Source organism: Lagenorhynchus albirostris, chromosome 2 (genome assembly GCF_949774975.1).
Source record: "Lagenorhynchus albirostris chromosome 2, mLagAlb1.1, whole genome shotgun sequence".
NCBI classification, from domain to species: Eukaryota; Metazoa; Chordata; class Mammalia; order Artiodactyla; family Delphinidae; genus Lagenorhynchus; species Lagenorhynchus albirostris.
In genome coordinates this window covers 144,100,240-144,119,812 of record NC_083096.1, presented here as the reverse complement: position 1 = coordinate 144,119,812, position 19,573 = coordinate 144,100,240, and the positions used below count along the sequence as shown (strand labels likewise).

The 19,573-nt window shown below is 39.6% G+C and overlaps 2 protein-coding genes and 1 long non-coding RNA gene across 5 annotated transcripts in view; 1 reads left to right on the top strand and 2 right to left on the bottom strand.

Moving 5' to 3' along the window:
• The window catches only part of FAF1 (Fas associated factor 1), a 493,047-nt gene extending 488,181 nt beyond the window's left edge, over positions 1-4,866 (bottom strand). Inside the window, exon 1 of one of the 2 annotated variants that reach the window (XM_060140108.1) lies at positions 4,414-4,866. In XM_060140108.1, coding sequence (XP_059996091.1) covers positions 4,414-4,458 — 45 coding nt within the window. In that variant the 5' untranslated portion in view covers positions 4,459-4,866. The remainder of the gene's footprint in view (positions 1-4,413) is intronic. The other variant, XM_060140109.1, reaches the window with a different exon arrangement.
• Positions 4,867-9,473: 4,607 nt separating this feature from the next.
• On the bottom strand, positions 9,474-11,279 carry LOC132514796 (uncharacterized). Its single transcript, XR_009538931.1, has 2 exons — positions 10,725-11,279; positions 9,474-10,360 (listed from the first exon to the last, which is right to left on the bottom strand). It is a non-coding gene; the product is annotated as an uncharacterized LOC132514796 (long non-coding RNA).
• Positions 11,280-11,457: 178 nt separating this feature from the next.
• Positions 11,458-17,429, top strand: CDKN2C (cyclin dependent kinase inhibitor 2C). 2 transcript variants are annotated; one of them, XM_060142598.1, is made up of 3 exons: positions 11,458-12,651; positions 13,108-13,247; positions 16,680-17,429. In XM_060142598.1, the coding sequence occupies exons 2-3, from the start codon at positions 13,119-13,121 to the stop codon at positions 17,055-17,057; spliced, it is 507 nt and encodes a 168-aa protein (XP_059998581.1). In that variant the 5' UTR covers positions 11,458-12,651; positions 13,108-13,118; the 3' UTR covers positions 17,058-17,429. The 2 variants fall into 2 exon arrangements, with proteins under 2 accessions (XP_059998581.1, XP_059998580.1); XM_060142597.1 differs by lacking the exon at positions 11,458-12,651 and having other exon boundaries at positions 12,989-13,247.
• Positions 17,430-19,573: the final 2,144 nt, after the last annotated feature.

Sequence of the window (19,573 nt, the reverse complement as noted above, 5' to 3'; positions counted from 1 at the left end):
AAAGTAACATCAAAATCAGTGCCAAACTAGAGAAGAAATAAAGGTACTCTTAATATGTGACCAATGGAACTAGATTCAGAACGAATACTTTTTTAGAAAGGCAGATAAGTTTTGTTTATGATAAAGTCTGATAGAAAATATTACTACTAGTGAAAGTTATTTTTTCTTCACTTGAGTAGAGCTATGATCTATGTATCTATATTATCAGTAACAAAGAAACATAAATAGAAAAACATGAGACCCACATGTGACACTAATCTAAATGGGTACACCACTCATTTTGTTCCCAAAGGAAAATTATAAGTAAAAAAAAGTATCTTAGAGGAAAAAGAATTTACCATGGCATTAACTGAAAGGTTAAAGGGGTGGGGGAAGGAGAAGACTCATTTTTTTGTTCATCTAGACCCAAAGTAAGAGGTAACTAATTACTGAAATTATTAAATAGCAACCGCAATTTTGTTTGGATAAATGTTTTCACATCTGTAAGCAAATCGAATACAGTCTCAAAAGTTTGTTTGATCAAATTATTTTTGCTCTATACCTCAACCTTAATGAATTATACAATTACAAAAAGAAAAAGATTTGGAACTTGCACCTGAATGCATCTGTTATAAAAAAAACTTTAAGGAAGAAGAAAAAAAAAAACCTCTCTTGATTCATCAGTGTCTGCCTGTTTTTTAAACCCAGGAAATTCCTTTACACCCCCTCCTGGTTCTGGTCAGCCAAAACTGTAGGTGTACTAGTCTAGTCATTCCTTTACCAGTAATATACTATGCTAACACTATTTACATTTATAGCTGATTTCTGTTGGACTATTCCAAGTTCTAAACTCATTTGTTCAGAGTGGAATTTACAAATTAATTAAACACTACACTGTCATTCTCTCCATTCAAACTTTTGGTGGTGCAGCCACTATGTAAAACAGTATGGCGGTTCCTAAAAAAATTAAAAATAGAAATACCATATGATTCAACAATTCTACTTCTGGGTATATACCCCAAAGAATAAAAACAGGGACTTAAAGAGATATTTGTACATCCATGTACAGCATTAATGATTCATGATAGCCAAAACATAGGGAAAAAGTGTCCATTGTCAGATGAACAGATCAACAAAATATGGTAAATACATAAAATGAAATATTATTCAGCCTTAAAAAGGAAGGAAATTCTGACACATGCTACAAAATTGGGGCCATTATTCTAACTGAAATAAGCCAGTCACAAAAGAACACATACTGTATGATTCCACTTATTAGAGGTACCTAGAGCATTCACATTCACAGAGAAAGAATGGTGGTTGCCAGGGGCTGGGGAGAAGGAAGAATGGGAAGTTACTGTTTAATGGGTAGAGAGTTACAGTTTTGCAAGATAAAAAGAGTTCTGAAGATGGCTGGTGGTGATGACTGCACAACAATGTGAATGTACTTAATGTCACTGAACTGGACACGTACTGATAAAAATGGTTAAGATGGCACATTTTATGTTATTGTGTATTTCACCACAATTTAAATTTTTTTCCTACTGGCAGCTGTTCTTACTGGGGGAAAAAATCTTTTAGAGGACAATTTGGAATATATTTGCTTTGTAATTAGTTCACTCACCTACAAAGTCTCAAATCTATCCCATTAAGTCTGAGCTGAACTCTTCCATCCACTACTTATCTCATTACAAGAAATCAGGCAATTTATTTTTTAAATTATAGCTCAAGACTTGGAATGTAGATGCTTGGATGATACTGGCTTCTTCTATAACTGGTCAAATCAATTTCCCTACCCAAAAGTGAAAATAGTAAAATTATGTTCTATTTACCTCATATGATTGTTAGCCACTCCGCCACTGATTTCAACAGAAGTCCTTTGTTTATTGAGTGGAAATAGAGAATACAAAATCCTTCTCAAAAACTTTCCCATATTTAGACATTGTATTTTCCAGCAATAATCAAAATCTTAAACTTATTTATTTTTAAAATCTAGTCACATTTAAAAATCATGTCCCTTTCTACAAGAGCAGCACTGAGCTCTCAAAACTATTATTAATTTTCACAATCATATGAAGTAAACAACATAATTTTACTATGCTCACTTTTGGCTGGGGAAATTGATTTGCCCAGTTATAGAAGAAGCCAGTATCATCCAAGCATCTACATTCCAAGTCTTGAGCTATAATTTTCAAAATAAATTGCCTAGTTTCTGATAACTGGATAAATGCTAATTTTTTAAAGTCAATTCTACAAAACTTTTAAATAATATTTTTTAAAAGTAAGAAAAATCCTTTTTTTAAATTTTTATTTCATATTGGAGTATAGTTGAGTTACAATGTTGTGCTAGTTTCAGGTGTACAGCAAAGTGAAGAATAATCCATTTTAAAACCAAGTCCACAAGAATAAACTCATCTGGAATCATCATTTGTAAGAGGAATACAAGGTTCCTAAAATACACAAAAGGCTAACGTGCTTGTGCATAGTTTTCTAAAGAACTTTTATTCTACCAGTAATGTTCTCCTGCCTATTTGACAATATGCAATTAACTCTCACCATTTGGAAAACAATTGTTCGCTGCAGATGTCATAAGCTTTTTCCAATTTGTAAACAATTGTTCACAGCATTGCTATTGGTTTGAAGAAAAAAACTTATTAGAATGTTTTCATGCAATCAAAATAAAATCCCAAATGCTTGTCAGAAAATCTTACTTTGCCTCTGAATGCAGGAATCCTAAATTTCCAGACTGGCCGATAAAGCTAAGCATAATAATGGTCACAAATAGGAACTTCCCCAGCAGTCCAGCGGTTAAGACTCCGCGCTTCCACTGCAGGGGGCACGGGTTGGATCCCAGGTCGGGGATCTAAGATCCCATATGACACGCAGCATGGCCAAAAAATAATAATAATAATAATTGTCACAAATAATAAGAGAGCAAACAGCTACAAGTTACTAGAGGAAGTCAAAAGTTTGGTAAATCAAAACAAAGTTACAGTTACCTTAAAGCTTCTAATGAGGTAAACTATACTTTTTGTTGCTTAAAGCCATTCCTACTAGAGCAGAACAATTTTACAAAAGGATAAAATCATTCCTAGACATATAGAGTCCTTTATCACACAACTACATTCCACATTAGATAAAAGACTAACTTGAAGAATGAAAAAAAAGGTGAAAGAATTAGGCAGAAAATCTCAGGCCAATCCTAATCCTACAAAGCACCAAAATCTTGTGGTCAACTTTTATTTTCAGAACTTCCTTCTGTTTGAGTTTGAAAGTTACAGTATAATCAAATGCAGATATATGCATATTCCTAATGTAGCAGATATGACTTGAATAATTAAATGAGCAAACTCTGGAAATGGCCATCAGAATATTTAGTTGTAAAAATAAGTAACTTTAAAAATTAGAGAAAGAAAAAAGCCCAACAAAATATCAGTAAGGAAAAATATTGCCTACTATGCTAGCGTTAGACCATGTGCAATGACGGCAGTGTTAAAGGAGGGAAACGTCTGCCTATACAGAACTATAGCTTCTAAGTTAATGCCAAAATAAATGGTTAAAAATATCTCACTACAATATTTTCTTCCAACATCAAAAGGCAAAAGTGGTGTTTACAGGGTATTAGTTCTAACTCCAACTCTTTCATGAAGCATACAGCTCTACTTTCAAAGGTCCTCCCTAAAATACTTATATGCCAGTGTCACTACAGTTGAGTCAGTAAGAAATAATCTTTGCTCATCCTTAAAATTTCTCCTGGAGAAAGGACACCAACCAAGTAGTTCAAATCTGTAGAGGAAAGGAATCCACAAATATGAATTGGTAATTTATTAAGCTTGTGAACTCACTGCAAAGATACATTGATATATACAGTCTATTTGCCTCCTCCTCTTCCTACACCCCAAAGACTCCAATAAGGCATCAGTCTCAAATGTTTATTTCTCCCTCAAAACCAGCACAATGTCCCGCTACCCTCACCACCTCCTCACCATCATTCTTTTTTACTCTCCCCTTAATACACCACACCCACACTCCATACAGCACACCCTCCTCACAAACCCAAAACTCCTCACCTAAAGCACCTCATACTTAAAAGCCCCACACTTATCCTCGAATTCTACACACTACCTATAATACAGGAAACAATACAACCCACGCACAAAACAACCCGACAGAACACCCACTCACTCGACAAATACCATTCAAGCCGTACATAAGCCATTCTACACACCCCCAACATAACATAGTCCCCCACAGTTCACAACACACACAGACACACACACACCACACTCACACACACCTCATGTCAGGTACCGTATAAAAACTCAAACCACACAGCACTGCAGTGCTCAAACAAACGCTGGGAAGAGGCCACCCTTTGGGCACCAGGAACCCACGAGGTTGGAGGTGAAAGGGTAACTGGGCCCGATACTTCACCTGAAAATCTGCCAGGATCATCTCTCGGTCCATGTTGGACGCCATGGCGGCTGCCGAGTTCCGCGGCTCCGGGAGCGAAGCGCGCACCCGGGCGGGAGACTGCGCCTCCTGCGGCCGTCTCCGCCGCCGCCGCCGTCGCCGCCGGGCGCCGAGGGGCTGGCGGGCGAGCCGGCGGGCGGGCCGGCGGGCCGGCGGGCGGGGCAGCGCGGGAGGCTAAGCGCTCATGCACTCGGTAACCTTCAGGCGCCTGGGCCGCTTGCCTGCGCCCCGCGGAGCCCGAGCCGCCTCAACAGGGAGGTTGGTAGGGATGTGGGTTCGGTCTTACTGTCGCCGGCCAGGATGAGGGCTGGTTGCGACAGCGCGCAGCCGGCTCCCTTCAACGGCGACAAGACCGGCGGGGGCGGGGAAAGCGAGCGAAAAAGCAGGCGGGCGAACGCCACGGCCGCCTCCGCCTCCTCCGCTTCCTCCCTGGCCGCCGCCTCCGCCCCTGGTTGGCCAGCGCCGAAGCTGTCGCACATTTTGCCTGTCATCGAGGTCGCAAAGCACCGCTTTGCGGCTACCACGTGACTGCCCTCCTGTCAGGCGCTGGGCGCGCGACTACCGGGCGGAGATCTGCGCGCCGCCGGCGGGGACGCCAACCTGCAACTGCGGCAGCTTGGAGTCCCGCAACAGGTTATTCCGGTTTGAATTAAGCAAAGGCCTCGGGGTACCGCCTCCCCGTGGCTAGGGCGGGGATTAGATTCTGCTCCTTACGTGGTTATATAGTAACACACATACACGTCAAGCCTCACAAACCAACTCAGCACACCGTCACATCCCGTCTAATAAACAACATTTCATAAATGTACATTTTCTCTGTTTCACCAAAATACAACTTCACATAGCCTTTTATGCTCAACTTGTCAAAGCCCACTTGCACACTGTCACACTCGATCCCAAGCCCTGACGCTTGCATCCTCAGACATTCAGTAACAAGGAATGGCAAGCAACCAGATTCCCACGGTAGTCATGGTGCAGACATGGAAGCTGAGAAAGGTGAGAATATCGATCTCGAGAAAAAGATGATCAGGCTTTGAGCCAAGAATAGTCGAAGACTATGTACAGTGAAGTGTGATAGTTTGTCATTCCCGCTGGAGGAAGAGTGACAGTAGAATATGTTCAACTTTGACTTGGGAAAATATCATCTTCTGGACTGAAATAGAGCATGAACTTGCGGTGGAAAGTATGTAAAATCCTGAAAGTGTGAAGTAAGTTTGCTGATTTTGTGCTGTACAGTTAAAACAGAGACTAGTGAAATCACCATATAGAATCTTTGTATTCCCTGAACAAAAAGAGCACTATGGTGTTCTAAAGATCTAGGTTTATTCTGCTTTTTTTTCTCTAGACGAAAATATTCTGGCCTACAACTCTCATGTAATAGTCTGTATTTAGACCAGAATGAGGTAGATAAGGAACAGAACCATACATAGTCACATGAATTGAAGGGTTTCTTGGTTAATTGCCACCCCCAAGGAAGTAATTCCAAAATATAGCACGAATATGAATTAAGAGGTAAAACAGAGTACCAGCAATTTAAGTGTGGCAATTCACTTGCCCCATTCATATATGTCATTCTCAGCACAAGGCAGGTGAATGATTGTCTCTAGTTACATGGCCAGGATTAATGCAGCCCTGCAAAGTTGAGATTTTTCTCTGTGATGACATGTGTGTATATCTCGGAGCCCATTCAAATCCAGTACTGCTTCCTTTCTCCCTCCCTCCTCTCCATCTGGAAATTAAAAGAATGTGGTAATACAGAAAGAGGGGGAGAATACACTAGACATTCAGGCATATGGTTTCTAGTACTGCTTTCCCAACTAATTAGCTGGGGGAACTTGGATGGGTCACTTAGACTCTTGACTTCAGCTTCTGACATGACTATTTCAGGTGATGGGAAAACAATTATGAAAATGCATGGAAGCATAAAATATTTTTACAAAACAAGCATAGATTTCATAGTCAGCATTACTAGGCTTGAGTTCTAGTTCTGCCACTTGACAAAAACAGACAAGAAACTTCTCTGACTCTAGATTTCTTTACTTCTAAAATGGGGCTTATAAAACTTATTTCACAGAGTGATTGTGATTATTGAGTGATACAATGCTTGTGAAAACTTTTCAAAACCTTAAACCATATTAGTTGCTATTACTTTGTATACCAGTTCCTAACTGCTTTTCTCAGGATCACCTCTTTCATAATATTTAAGTCAACAAGGATTCTTCTCCTTTCTAATCACTGCTGTACTATCTTTACAACACAGTTTAATACTCTGATAAATTCTGCAATTTTTTTCTCTAATTGTTTCATCTCTGCATGTTTTAATCTCTCCTCAAAGGTTGTAAGTTCTTTGAGATTATCAGCCATTTCATTTTATGTGTTTTTATATTCACAATAGTTCATAAATAGCAAACTCTTGGGTACATAACAACCAATGCCTTTGAATTTATTTTTATTGGATGTCTAGTAGGTACAGGTACTTCACACACCTTATCTCATTTAATTTTTACAACAACCATTTTACAGAATAAAAAACTGCTCTGATAGGCTAAGAATTTGCCCAAAGTCATGCTATACAGGGACAGACCTAGTATTCAAGGCTAGGTCAAAACTAGTGCTCTTTCCACTCACCCTGTTGCCTCCCTGCATTTTACCCTCCATAGTGTATAATTCCTGAAGAGACTGATTCTTCCCTATGATGTAACTATTCATGGTTGGATACTCAGAATCCAGAGTAACTTTCCACTACAGAGAAAGAAATGAAAGAAAAATAAATACTGAATTAAGAGAAAATTCGGGACTTCCCTGGCTGTCCAGTGATTAAGAATCTGCCTTCCAATGCAGGGGACGCAGGTTTGATCCCTGGTTGGGGAGCTAAGATCCCACATGCCTTGTGGCCAAAACACCAAAACATAAAACAGAAGCAGTATTTTAAGAAATTCAATAACGACTTTAAAAGTGGTCCACATCAAAAACATCTTTTAAAAAAAAGAGAAAATTCATTTCCCCAGAATTCCTTCCTTAAAGGAAACAATTTCATTCCAGTGTCAAAAACTGAGAGAATAAAAATATAGAGATTCTCTGTCCATAAGCATGAGCAAAGAAAAATAATTTTAATCTATCCATTCTCATAGTTGTTTTACTGCATTAACTCATGGAGCTCAGTCTAATTCAAATATAGATCTTTTTCTAGAATCTCCATGTTCTTTGATCTTACCATTCTTCTTTTAAAAGGAATTTTATTTCATATTTTTTCAAATATATATAATAAAGTTTACTTTTATTTTGCTAAATTTTTATTTGAAATAATTTTAGATTTATATAATAGTTGCAAACATAGTACAGAATGCTCCTATTTACCTTTTTCCAGCTTCCTCTGTTACCATCTTGCATGACCATGGTACTGATATCAAAACTAAGAAATTAACACTGGCATTAATACTATTAATTATGTTCTAGAGACTATTTGGATTTTTATATTAATGTACTTTTTCTGTTCCAGGGTCCAAAGCAGCATACCACATTACATTTAGTGGTCATGTTTCCTTAGCCTCTTCCAATCTGTTACCATTGCTCGGTCTTGACTTTTGAAGACTAATGGTCAGGAACTTTATAGAATGTCTCTCAGTTTGGGTTTGTCTAATGTTTTCTCAGAATTATGCTGAGTTTATGGATTCAGGGGAAGGATTCCACAAAGGTGATGTGTCCTCATCACATCATATCAGGGACACATGATATCAACATGACTCATTATTGGGGGTGTTAACCTTGATCCCTTAAGTTAATCAAGCTTTTTAACAATGCTACTCAATTACAATCTAATTCCTGAGAAGATTAATGCTACTACAGTTAGATCCACACTTAAGTAACCCAAAATATATTTCATATAATGATTTAATGTTTGTTAGGACACTAGTGCCTGATCCTGGACTCTTTTTTTTTTTTTTTAGCTTATGGTTACAATTTATTACAGGAAAAGGGGAAAGGATACAGGCCAAAACCAGCCAATGGAAGAAGCACATAGGGAAAAGTCTGGGAGAGTTCCAAACCCAAAGCTTCCAGTGAACTGGACTCTTATGTAATGGAAAAGGCCTAACACCTGGGGATGGATTCTGAGTTCAAATTCCTATATCCACTACTTATTGGCCTTAGTCACATTCTCTATAAGCCTCAATTCCTTCACCTGAAAAATGGGGATAGTTATCATATTTACGTCCCAGAGTTGTAAAGATTAAATAATGTGTGCATGATGTTATAACCAGGAAAAACTATATAAGTATTAATTGTTGCTATTATGTTTAAACTTTTGAGTTGCTTACTGGGCATTTTTTTTCTTACTTTACAAAAAGACTTTTCATAAGTGGTGTGAGAACCCATATGAAAAAGCCTGCTGAATTTCAGAAATAAAATGCCAAAGCCACAATAATGAAATGATAAAAAGGCCCCTTGAGGGTACCAGTCTGTTTTCTACCTCTCTTGGATCTATAAATATAACAAAAGGAAGACTTTGGGACTATGTAAAGAAATTGTAAATACCATATACACATATCCGTAAGTTAATCATTCTGAAACTATGCATACTTAAGTCAATGAGGGAAAAAGCACAAAATAATTTGACTGTAGTATTTCTATAAAGCCTTTAAAATGAGTATAAACTGCTGAAAAAATTTCCATGACTGTTAGTATTTTATATCCAACTAAAAGGCTCTATTTCAGTGTTTGAGAGAGATATCATTACTGTGTTAAAAGACAAACTACTACTTTCAAAATAACAGATGCTTAACTGTCAATCTTTTTTGTACACCATGTTAGAATGTAAGCTTATTGAGGGCAAAGATACTCACCTTTGACTTCAGTGAACTAGCCCTCAATATGAGATTTTCATTGCAGGTCTTTTGTAGTGCTTACTTACGCTTTCTGAACTAAGATTGTAATCTCTATGCAGTCAGTTCTGGGTTATACAATAAGCAAACGAAGTATATGCTTCAGGACACCAGCTAAGCCAGAGTAAAAAACAAACAAACTTCTTAAAGAATTTAATATTTCAGCAAAAGCATTGAAGTAGTCAACATGGGAAAAATCAGAACTTTGTTGGACTCCTTTACACTTATTTTTTGGTTTTGTATTATTTTTATTTACATATGAGGTGAGTTGCTGGGACATCAAAATCTTTTCAATGCTTAAGAGCTCCAAAACTATTAATCCAGCTCTGTATGCATCTTAAATTACCATAAGTTTTATTTATCGTTATTCAGCAAAAAGAATTTTATTTCATGAAAATGATAACACATGTATACCTATACTTTACATGAGTACAATATTCTTCCTTATTACAATGTCTTCTCTTAGCAAGAAACCATAATAAATGCTAGAAAGCAACTCTCATAAGTTGGACTAATGCCAGTTCTCTCTTAACAGCCAACAGTGCTACTATATCATCACACCCTCCAGCTGTACTGAAAGATTACATACTAATTTCCCAGAATAATCAAAAGTAAATTATATTATTTATGGTATTTACTGGTATATATAGAATCCTAAATGTTCTATTTGAAATGTCTAAATATATGTAAGAAACGAGAGGAGTTAATTTCTTCTGTTGTAGTTCATGTTTGATTCACATTTCAAGTTTGGTTACCTAAGAAAAGAGCTCTGGTTATTTTCCTCTCAACAATTCAGTTAAAGGAAACACTGCAGGATTCTTTGCAGTTTCAACTCTCTCTCTACCTACCAGGCAATCTGATGCTAGATGATTATCCCAATGTTGTTGGTGTGTTTCGTTGCTAATACTCCCAGTGTACTTCAAGGAGCTGGGTACAGATGTTGCTTGAGGACATGCTTGCTAGAAGTCGGTAATAATTAGACCACCTGTCATTTTTTGCTTGGTTTCATTTTGACCACTGGGTGCATCCTGCAACCGTGTTGGATATTTTTAAGTGCAAAAAATATAGAAAACAGTAATTAATTAATCTTACATAGCTAAAAGAGGAAGTTAAAAGTACAGAGAACTGGTGTCTCAGATGATTGAAATAAACGATTAGGAAGATACTATTCCTTTACATTTAGACACCCCCTCCCCCCCAAAACAAGTCCCATCTAAGTAGTCAGAGAGAACTTTGACAAGAAAGAAATGGCCTTGTTAGAAAATCCTTCCCAAGACTTTTTTTTTTTTGCTTTAAAGTTAATTGCTTTTCTCCCTTTCCCCAAAGAAATGGAATATTTCAGTTTCAAGTCCCTGTAACATTAAGGCTTCAGAGTCCGTCGTGATTTCTTACCTATACCATGCCTTTAGTTTTCGTAAAAATCAGTCTATAAAAGACTTTTGCTTTTCCTGAGCACTGGTTTTGCTGTCAGTCAGGTCTCTCCCTCCACCCCCGCGGCCACCTCTGCCCACCGCGGCCCTGGGCGTTGAGCTAGCAGGTGCGAGGCCGAAGCTCTGCACTGAGAAAAGGAGGCCGAGTTTACACAGCGCGCGCCCCAGAGGAAGAGGCGGCAGCCGTAGGCCTGGCCGCCCGAACTTCGAGAGCCTAGCGGGGGAGCGCGGAGGCGGGCCGGGCTGCCCGGCCAGGGCCGGGGAAAGACTCGCTTCGCGCCAGCCTCCTCTCCGCCTTCCAGCAGTCTGCGCCGCCGAGCCTCCAAGGCCCTGCGGCTCTCCGCAGCCTTAATTAACAAGCCTCTTTCCTCCACCTCCGCCCCCGCCGGCCTCGGGGCAGCCCGGGGTTTCACATCGCAGACTCCATTCCGCCCGCCAGCCGGAGGGGGCCGAACCCGGCTCCGCGGGTCCGAAAAAGCCGCTCCGGCTGGGGCCTGGCCGCTGGGCTGGCGGGTGGGAGCCAGCGCAGGAGACTGAGGGAGGAAAGCGGAGAGCGAGGAGGCGGGAGAAAGGGCGCGGGGCGGGGGGCGGGGCGAGCCCGGCAGAGTGCTTGAGCGCCACCAGGGCGGAGGGCGGGGCGTGGGCGGTGCCCAACCTTCCCGCTCCCGCGGCGCTGCAACTCAGCCGAGCCTCCTTAAAACTCTGCCGTTAAAATGGGGGCGGGTTTTTCAACTCAAAAAGCGCTCAATTTTTTTCTTTTCAAAAAAAGCTGATGAGGTCGGAAAAAAGGGAGAAGAAACCGGCACCGTCTCTGCAGCGGCAACAGAAGCAGCAATTGTTTGAGCGAAAAAAGAAGCGAGGGAGGGAGGGAAGGAAAAGACCAGAAAGGGGCACGACGCACAAGTGTCTGTAGGGGTGAAGGGAGCAGGGACCGGCGATTTGGGGGGGACCAGCTACAAAAGAAACTGTCACTGGGAGCGCTGCGGCTCGGGAGGAAGCGGTGCTACCCAGCTCGGCTCCAGGGCACAGCTGGCTGGCGGCCGCTGCCCTATCGGCTGCACAGGCTGGGGGCACAGGCCAGGGGACCGCGAGAGGTTGGCGAAGTGGCACCCGGCGCCGAAGCCGCTGGGTTCTCGCCAAGAGCGGCGGGACTGGCTGCGCCCTGGAATTGTGGCGACTCCCGATACTCAGAGCTTGGCCTGTGACTTCCCAGGACCCTCCCGATCTCCGGAGGCCCTCAGAAAACCGGGAAAGGAAGGAAAAGAGGCGGCGGCAGCTCAATGAGCTTCTACATTAGGAAGTCTGAACTGGCTCGGTCGTAGGCGGGAAGTTACCGGTGGGCTGCCCTGTGCAGCCGCGATGCTGCAGCACGCTGCTTCAGCAGCCCGGGCCCCATAGACACTTCCCGCATCGCTCTCCCCCTTCCTCACGCTGCTGGGAGTCCCAGGACCCGGTGGGGCCGGCATGACCGGCTTGCCGGGGGCCCGCCGCGCGCCCGGCAGTCTCCGGAGACGCGCGCCGAGCCTGGCTCCCACGGCCTCAGGCTCGGTGGGGCTGCGGTAGCCCGGCTGGCGGGCTCCGGAGCCCTCCCGCGCGGCGTTAGCCCGCAGCTCGGCCTGAACGCGAATTAAGGCTCCTCCGGAGAATCCAAGGCCACCGAGGAGTCGTTACGACCTGTAACTTGAGGGCCACGGAACTGCTACTCTCATTTGCTTTTGGCGATCATCTTTAACCCCCGGAGCACCTCAGCATCCAGCCACCGCGGCTCTCTCCCTGCCGCGGAGGACTCAGGACTACCCCTTCGGCGAGACGGATGGAGACCGAGCCCCTTCGAGGACCTGCCCCTGCGGTACTGGCCCGCGCGGCTCAAGTCACCACCGTGAACAAGGGTGGGTTGATGCCTTTTCTTCCCCCCCAAATGTCTCTTTTTTCGCGGTATTTTCTGCCCTGATCTAGTGCCTTAAATCTCCGCACACATTCCTCACGGAGATCTGTAGTGTAGGTACGTGCCAGCTCTGCCTATATTTTACGTCCAGAGTAATTTACCAGAAATATATGTGTGCCTGTATATCTCTCAGTTTAATCACCAGAATTCTTCATAGGGGTTAAGCTAAAAAGCGAGGAGCGGAGCCCCTCTCCAATGGCTCAGTTTTGCTGAATAATCACGTGTGAATCGAGGGGCGGGCTTTTGGCAGGCAGATCTTACTAGTATTTACTACCAAGCTCTACTCCAGATTAACCATCCCAGTCCTTCTGTCAGTCTCCGATGCCATCATGCAGCCTGGTTAGGAGCGAAGGAAAAGGGAAAAAGAAAAACAACTAATTCATCTTTTCCCGATCGTCAGGACCCTAAAGAATGGCCGAGCCTTGGGGGAACGAGTTGGCGTCCGCAGCTGCCAGGGGGGACCTAGAGCAACTTACTAGTTTGTTGCAAAATAATGTAAACGTCAATGCACAAAATGGATTTGGAAGAACTGCGCTGCAGGTTGGTATCCAGAGAGGTGGGGAAAACAGGTCAACAATGTTGCCTACGTGACCCGGGTTTCTAGAATAATAGCTTTTAAGCTTTCAGGGGTACAAAATTTAACTGTTTTAAAAACTAGTTGGTTGCCATATTTTATATCTTTAAGTGGATCCAACTCCCCAAAATGACGTACTTTGAACAAACTCGTCAAATCCAATAACATCCTCGATATCAAGTGGGTTCCAGGTTTGGTATTAATTTTTGGAATGTTTTTGTGACGGTGGGGATTCTGTAGCAGTCGTAGCAGCGCTGAGTTTTTTGGTTTTTCTTTTTTTTAGACAGCTCTGTAAACACGTTATTATGATTATTATTTGAAGTAAATACACTGCTATTAGTGGTTTCCGTACTTTGCTCCAATAATTGACTTTAACGTTAATTTTCTTGACTACTGGCAAGGGTGTTTTTTCTTCAAATGCTTCAGGTTTTGACCAACGACCTTTCCTCGTTTGGAATGGGTGGCCTGGGCACGGGCACAGGATGTACATTTCACAGTTAATGTAATACCATCCACCCATTCAGGATCGAGGAGGAATAAAAAGTTGAATTTTCTAATCAGAGCTCAGTTTATAGTGTTTTTGTCTCTGCGGTCATACCCTGGTATGTTCTAATTTTTAGTAATTAGATTTACAAGCAACAAATGAAACACGTCCAGCTGCAAAGTATTGTACCTGATAATTTTTTTTCCTCCTCTGAACGTTATCATGTAACTTAGTTGAAAGGCTCAGAAACAAAAAAATGGCAAAGTAGTCTCAAACAGTTGCTTTATCTGAGTTCTGATGATATTCTTATAAGCTATGCGTATTCGAAATGCAACACTTAAAGCTGTTTTTGAAAATCCACTGGGGAGAGGGTTTTTAGAGTGCTTTGTTTTAATTGCAAGAATTAGAAATTTAAGTGGCAGGAGATGTACTATTGACAGATGAAGTCCATACAGCCTGTATATTTTAAATCAGAATACACTGACCTTGCAAAAATTTCAGTATTAAGGAAGCTTATAGATACTAAATTATCTTGTTATTTCAGGTAGATTAAGTGGGGAAAGGATTTTTTTTCTTTTTCCACCTAGTAGTTTTTAACAGGTTTTGTGATGATAGCAATGCCACAAATTTAATATATTGAAAAGTTTCCTATTGAACATTCAAAATGTTATATAAATATCACAAAGAATGAGCCACTTAACCCTGTAAGAATAGGATCTTGCAGAACTTTTGACGAGCAGGAAGACTGGGAGATTAATACCGCAAAAAAAAAAGTTTTGACAAACATTTTTAAAACAACTCTGCAGTCTCGTTTATATTAAACATACTTATCAAGATATTAACACCCATTTATTGTGGCTTAGTCCTAGTACATATAATGAAACACACACAAACAGGAGTCTCAAGGCTTATTTTCAGTATGTATAATCCTGACTCTGAAGTTGTGTCATAACTCAAGAAAGAACTTTCTTTCAAAACAATTTCCAGCATTACTATTATTTTTGGTGAAATATGGCAAATTTTCTCCTACAATTATGTTTATTAACCCAATTACAAAAGATTTTTCCCCCTTCCTAGTGTAAGCCTCTCAATCAGGATGATATCAAAGGCCTTAATCGTACATTTGCTTTACAAAGATCCAAGGTGTCTGTCTCTTATTTTTCCCAGTTCAGGTCCTTAGATGTGACTAAATATTTAGAGGCAGTTGTGGTAAAAATTAGATTGTGTTAATTTTTCATAACCAAAAAGTATTTCATTGAAGTTCTTGAAAAATAAATTATGTATCATTTTTAACCACTGCCTCAAAGGAAGGGCTAAAAGTCAACAAGGTTTTATCAACAGGGAAGCTTAACATCTTGGCCATCTATAGAGTTTGCATTTATAAAATATTATTCATTCTAAATATATTTCATCATGCTACTTAATTTGTGATTTTTAAAAACAAACATTCTAAAGAGATAGATCAGCTTTGTATGTATTTTACAGTGTATATTTAATTTCACAAACATTTGAGTGCCTACTGTGTAATGTATTATAAATTTAGGTTATTATGAATATACCTAAATATAAATTAAAACAATTAAAATGCTGAAATATTCTTGCATGTTAATGAGACTATATTTTTCACGGTTAAATTATATGTATTGTACAACTGATTGCTGCTCCACAAAATATTTTATAACTATGAGAGCCTAATAGTGATTTCTTATTAGCGTGAAATATATTTAAACACCAGTAGATAAGTCTTTGTCATGTGAATTATTTGTATGTTGATAGCAAATTTTAATAGCAAATTCTGGCTTTTAAAATACTGGCAGTTTACAAATAGCTATTCCTAAATGCCTGATAATAACTGCGAAAGGAAATAAGATGGATCACCAGTTGATTAATAAATGGGCTGAAACCACAAGACAAAGCTGTCTGTGTCCCAAAATACACATTTAATATCTTATTTTCTCTTCTTTTGCTCACTTGAAAATTAGGAGACTAGTTAGAACTTTAGGAAACAGTAAGTAATATAGTAGGATGACTGTTTCATTCTTTTCAAGAACAGTTTCCATACAGTCATTTCCTATCTAATACAAGACATATCATGAACTTAGTTTTAGATAAATACATTGACAATGTAGAACACTGTTGCTTTTTTTTCACTTTAATAATCAGTAACATTTTTAAATTTCAAGTGAAGGATTCTAAGCACTAAACACACCTAATATCCCATATGAAATAATTGCAAAGAAAAAAAACTATTTAAAAAATACTTGGAAACTTGGGGCTGTATCTATTTGGAGAGAACTTGTGAAAATTAATAATTTAAGAAAATACCAAGTTTGGATTTTTAGGAGATCATTTTCACACTTATAAAATCAGACTAGATGGAGTCTGATGTGTGGAAACACTTCTTTGAGGATTTAAAGAAACTCACTCTCCTTATTTCTTTTCAGCTGTTTAGAAAATAAAATTTACCCACATTTTATTTTACAGAATTAACACCCCAGGCACATCTTATGAGAATGAACAAGCAAACAGAAGGAGACTTACTTAAATCTCAAGTTCCACTTCTTTTATTTTAATAAATTCATGAAATTACACAACTCTTTATGGGAGATAGAGAACCAAGTTGTCAGTGAATTTTATATAAGTCGGACTCATTCTATTTTATTAATCAGTTTATCCTACTTTTGGGCCCGTTTAAGATATTCCATCATAGAAGCTCAATTTTTAGAAGTTTTCTTCTACTTTTACCTAATAGTACTCATTTCCTGCAACTGAGTCCTTCAAACCCGATCATACGGGTCTTCCCCAAGCACTCCTTCATCAAAAATAGTTACATACATAAAAAGACATGGGTATTTTAAAATATTCTTGTAGTAGGAGCACTTGAAGGATTCTACCGTTTTTTCTTCTTTTCTAGGTTATGAAACTTGGAAATCCCGAGATTGCCAGGAGACTACTACTTAGAGGTGCTAATCCCGATTTGAAAGACCGAACTGGTTTCGCTGTCATTCACGATGCAGCCAGAGCAGGTTTCCTGGACACTTTACAGACTTTGCTGGAGTTTCAAGCTGATGTTAACATCGAGGATAATGAAGGGAACCTGCCCTTGCACTTGGCTGCCAAAGAAGGCCACCTCCCCGTGGTGGAGTTCCTTGTGAAGCACACGGCCTGCAAAGTGGGGCATCGGAACCATCAGGGGGACACCGCCTGCGACTTGGCCAGGCTCTACCGGAGAAACGAGGTCGTTAGCCTGATGGAGGGAAACCGGGCGGAGGGAGCTGCGAATCTGCAATGAATGTGGGGAGGGCTCTCCCACACTGCCTTCTATTTTGTCAGTTAATTGATTGGCTGTCCTATTTTAATATCATTTGTTAAAATTCAGTTTTGTCATATTTTAAGCAGCTAGTTAAATCTTCTGAAACTGCTAAGTGGAAATCTTACTACAGGTTTATGAATATATTTAAGCAACATCTTTTTCACCTGCAAAACCCTGAGTTCTAACATGTAATTGCAAATAGCTTTGGCTTTCATCTGAATATTTTATCTTTCCCTGACTTTTCTCCTTGCTTCTCCCTTTGCCAGTCTCAATACCCAACTTGAAGACTTTGTTTTAAAAATGGTTTGTCCTGATGCTTCTTTTGCCTGATTAAAACACTTTTTCAAAACAGGACAGTGTTTTCTGTGGTTTCCACTCCTCTTATAATCCCCACATAATTTGCCTCTTGCTAAGGAGAACTACACTAAAAGATCATGGTGTTTTAAGTCTTGACGTTAGAAAAAGTAGACTAATTGAAAAACTAGACATATTCTATTGATGATTCAGTTATTCTTTTCTTTCTCTCCTCATGCTTCCCCTCAAAGATTTTACTTGGTGCCTAGTATGTCTGCTTTAAAACAGAATAAGGACAACATGTTTGGGAAATAAACCTGAAATTATTTCAGTGTGAATTTATCCTTATATATTCGATCTTCCCTTTCTCTCAAAGTTAAATAGTTGAAAAACAGGTTTCAGAAGTAGCGATCTGAAAGCAAATATATGTTAGCTCTAAAAGGCACTTTAAAAAGAAAATGCCATCTAAAAGTGCTTCCCATTAGTTGATTTTTTAAAAATCACAAAATGAAACAATTGGTTAAATAATACGTTTCCCAAAGTTATACCATAAGTATGCTAAGTGTAACACTGACTTTTTCTCCCTGAAATATCAGAAGTGTAAAATTACAAAATGTTTAAATATTAAAATATGCTGCAAATACCAATATTTAGGGGATAAAAAGCTTAGCAAGGACATACACATATTACATATAAGGGTCATAACTTATTTAGGGGCTACAGGATAATAAATATAGAAACTTTTACAATAAATAAATAGGCCACTCCTACATATAGCACTTGATTCCCACGAAGCTTTTTGGTAAAGGCATATAAAATCTTAAGAATATGTTTAGCTAAAAATTAAAAAAAATTGAATAAAATGGAAATATCAAATTTCCAAGAGAATTTTCCAGCATCTACTACTTACTCTGTTATTTTAAAGATTTCACCAAAGGATTTCAATGCAGTTTCCATTTATAAATTTATAAATACTTTATTCATCATCTCCCACAAGAACAAAGATGTTTTATGTAAAAGTTCCCTCCTTCTGCTTTATAAGCTCCCTGCCCTCACTCCAAAAAGAACAAAATACCTCAAGGTTTATTGAAGGACATGGTTGTGATGCCTGCCCTAACAAGGATTGGAAGGTGGCAGGCAAGTGGTTTTCAATAATTTATTTTCCATGATAGTATAAAAGAATATAGAAGAAAAAAATCCGAGGAAAAAAATCCTTTTCATTTGGCATTTTAAGTTCACCTTCCCTATGTCAAGTGCAACAAGACTTCAACTTCTGCCACCTCAAACCACAAGTTACTGAGTAAATTTATTTTTGATAGCAACATGAAATTAAATGTAAAACGTTTATTTTAAAGTTTAGAAAAAAGTAGAAATTGAGATGATTTTGAAGGAAAAAGGTGTAATTTGCATTTAAAAACTAGAATCAACACACAAAATACACTGCTTGAGTAAGCTGAATATTTTCTAAACACAAGACTATTACTAAGAAAAATAAACACTTCTTCAATTTGCAACTGTAAAGATGGACGTTTCTTAATTTAAAGTAGAGTTTAATGGACTTTTCAGTATCCATCATGTATAAGCATTAAAATTGCTCTTTAGATATTTCAAATATAGGATGTTTATTAAAGTTAAAGAGAGGTACTTCTGCAGTTGCTTTATTCTCAGGTGGTCGGAGCACGAAAAGAGGAGAGGCAGCTCTGTCCCTCTTCACCAGCCTAAAACTTGTCTAGGCATTAGAACATCGCCACATTTCTTGGGCTCTTCGCAGGAAATAGCTTAGCTAATCTAAGTATTTTAGAAATGAGTTGTGTGGTCTCCTCTAGGAAATATGAAAAGCCATTATTCAATCTCTCAAAAACCTCGACAATATTCAGTAAGACAAATATACCGAAATGTATAGAATGGAAGAAACAGTACTGCAGAGTCTAACGGGGTCCAGTGTACAGCGAGCTGAGACGGGGAAGGATCTGAACTTTTTCAGATGCAGAGTAGAAAGGCAAGTGCTAATTAATGGAATGGCCAGAGCCCCAGGGGACGACGCCAGAGAAAGAATGGAGGATAGTAAGCAGAGATGCGCTCTCAAATTCAGTTATTCACTGCGCCCGCATCCACGTCGGGAAACTCAAGGCTTAGCCTTTGCCCAGTAAGCTGAACCCCCGGCTTACACCTGGGGAAAAGTAGGGCCGGGAGTGGGTGCG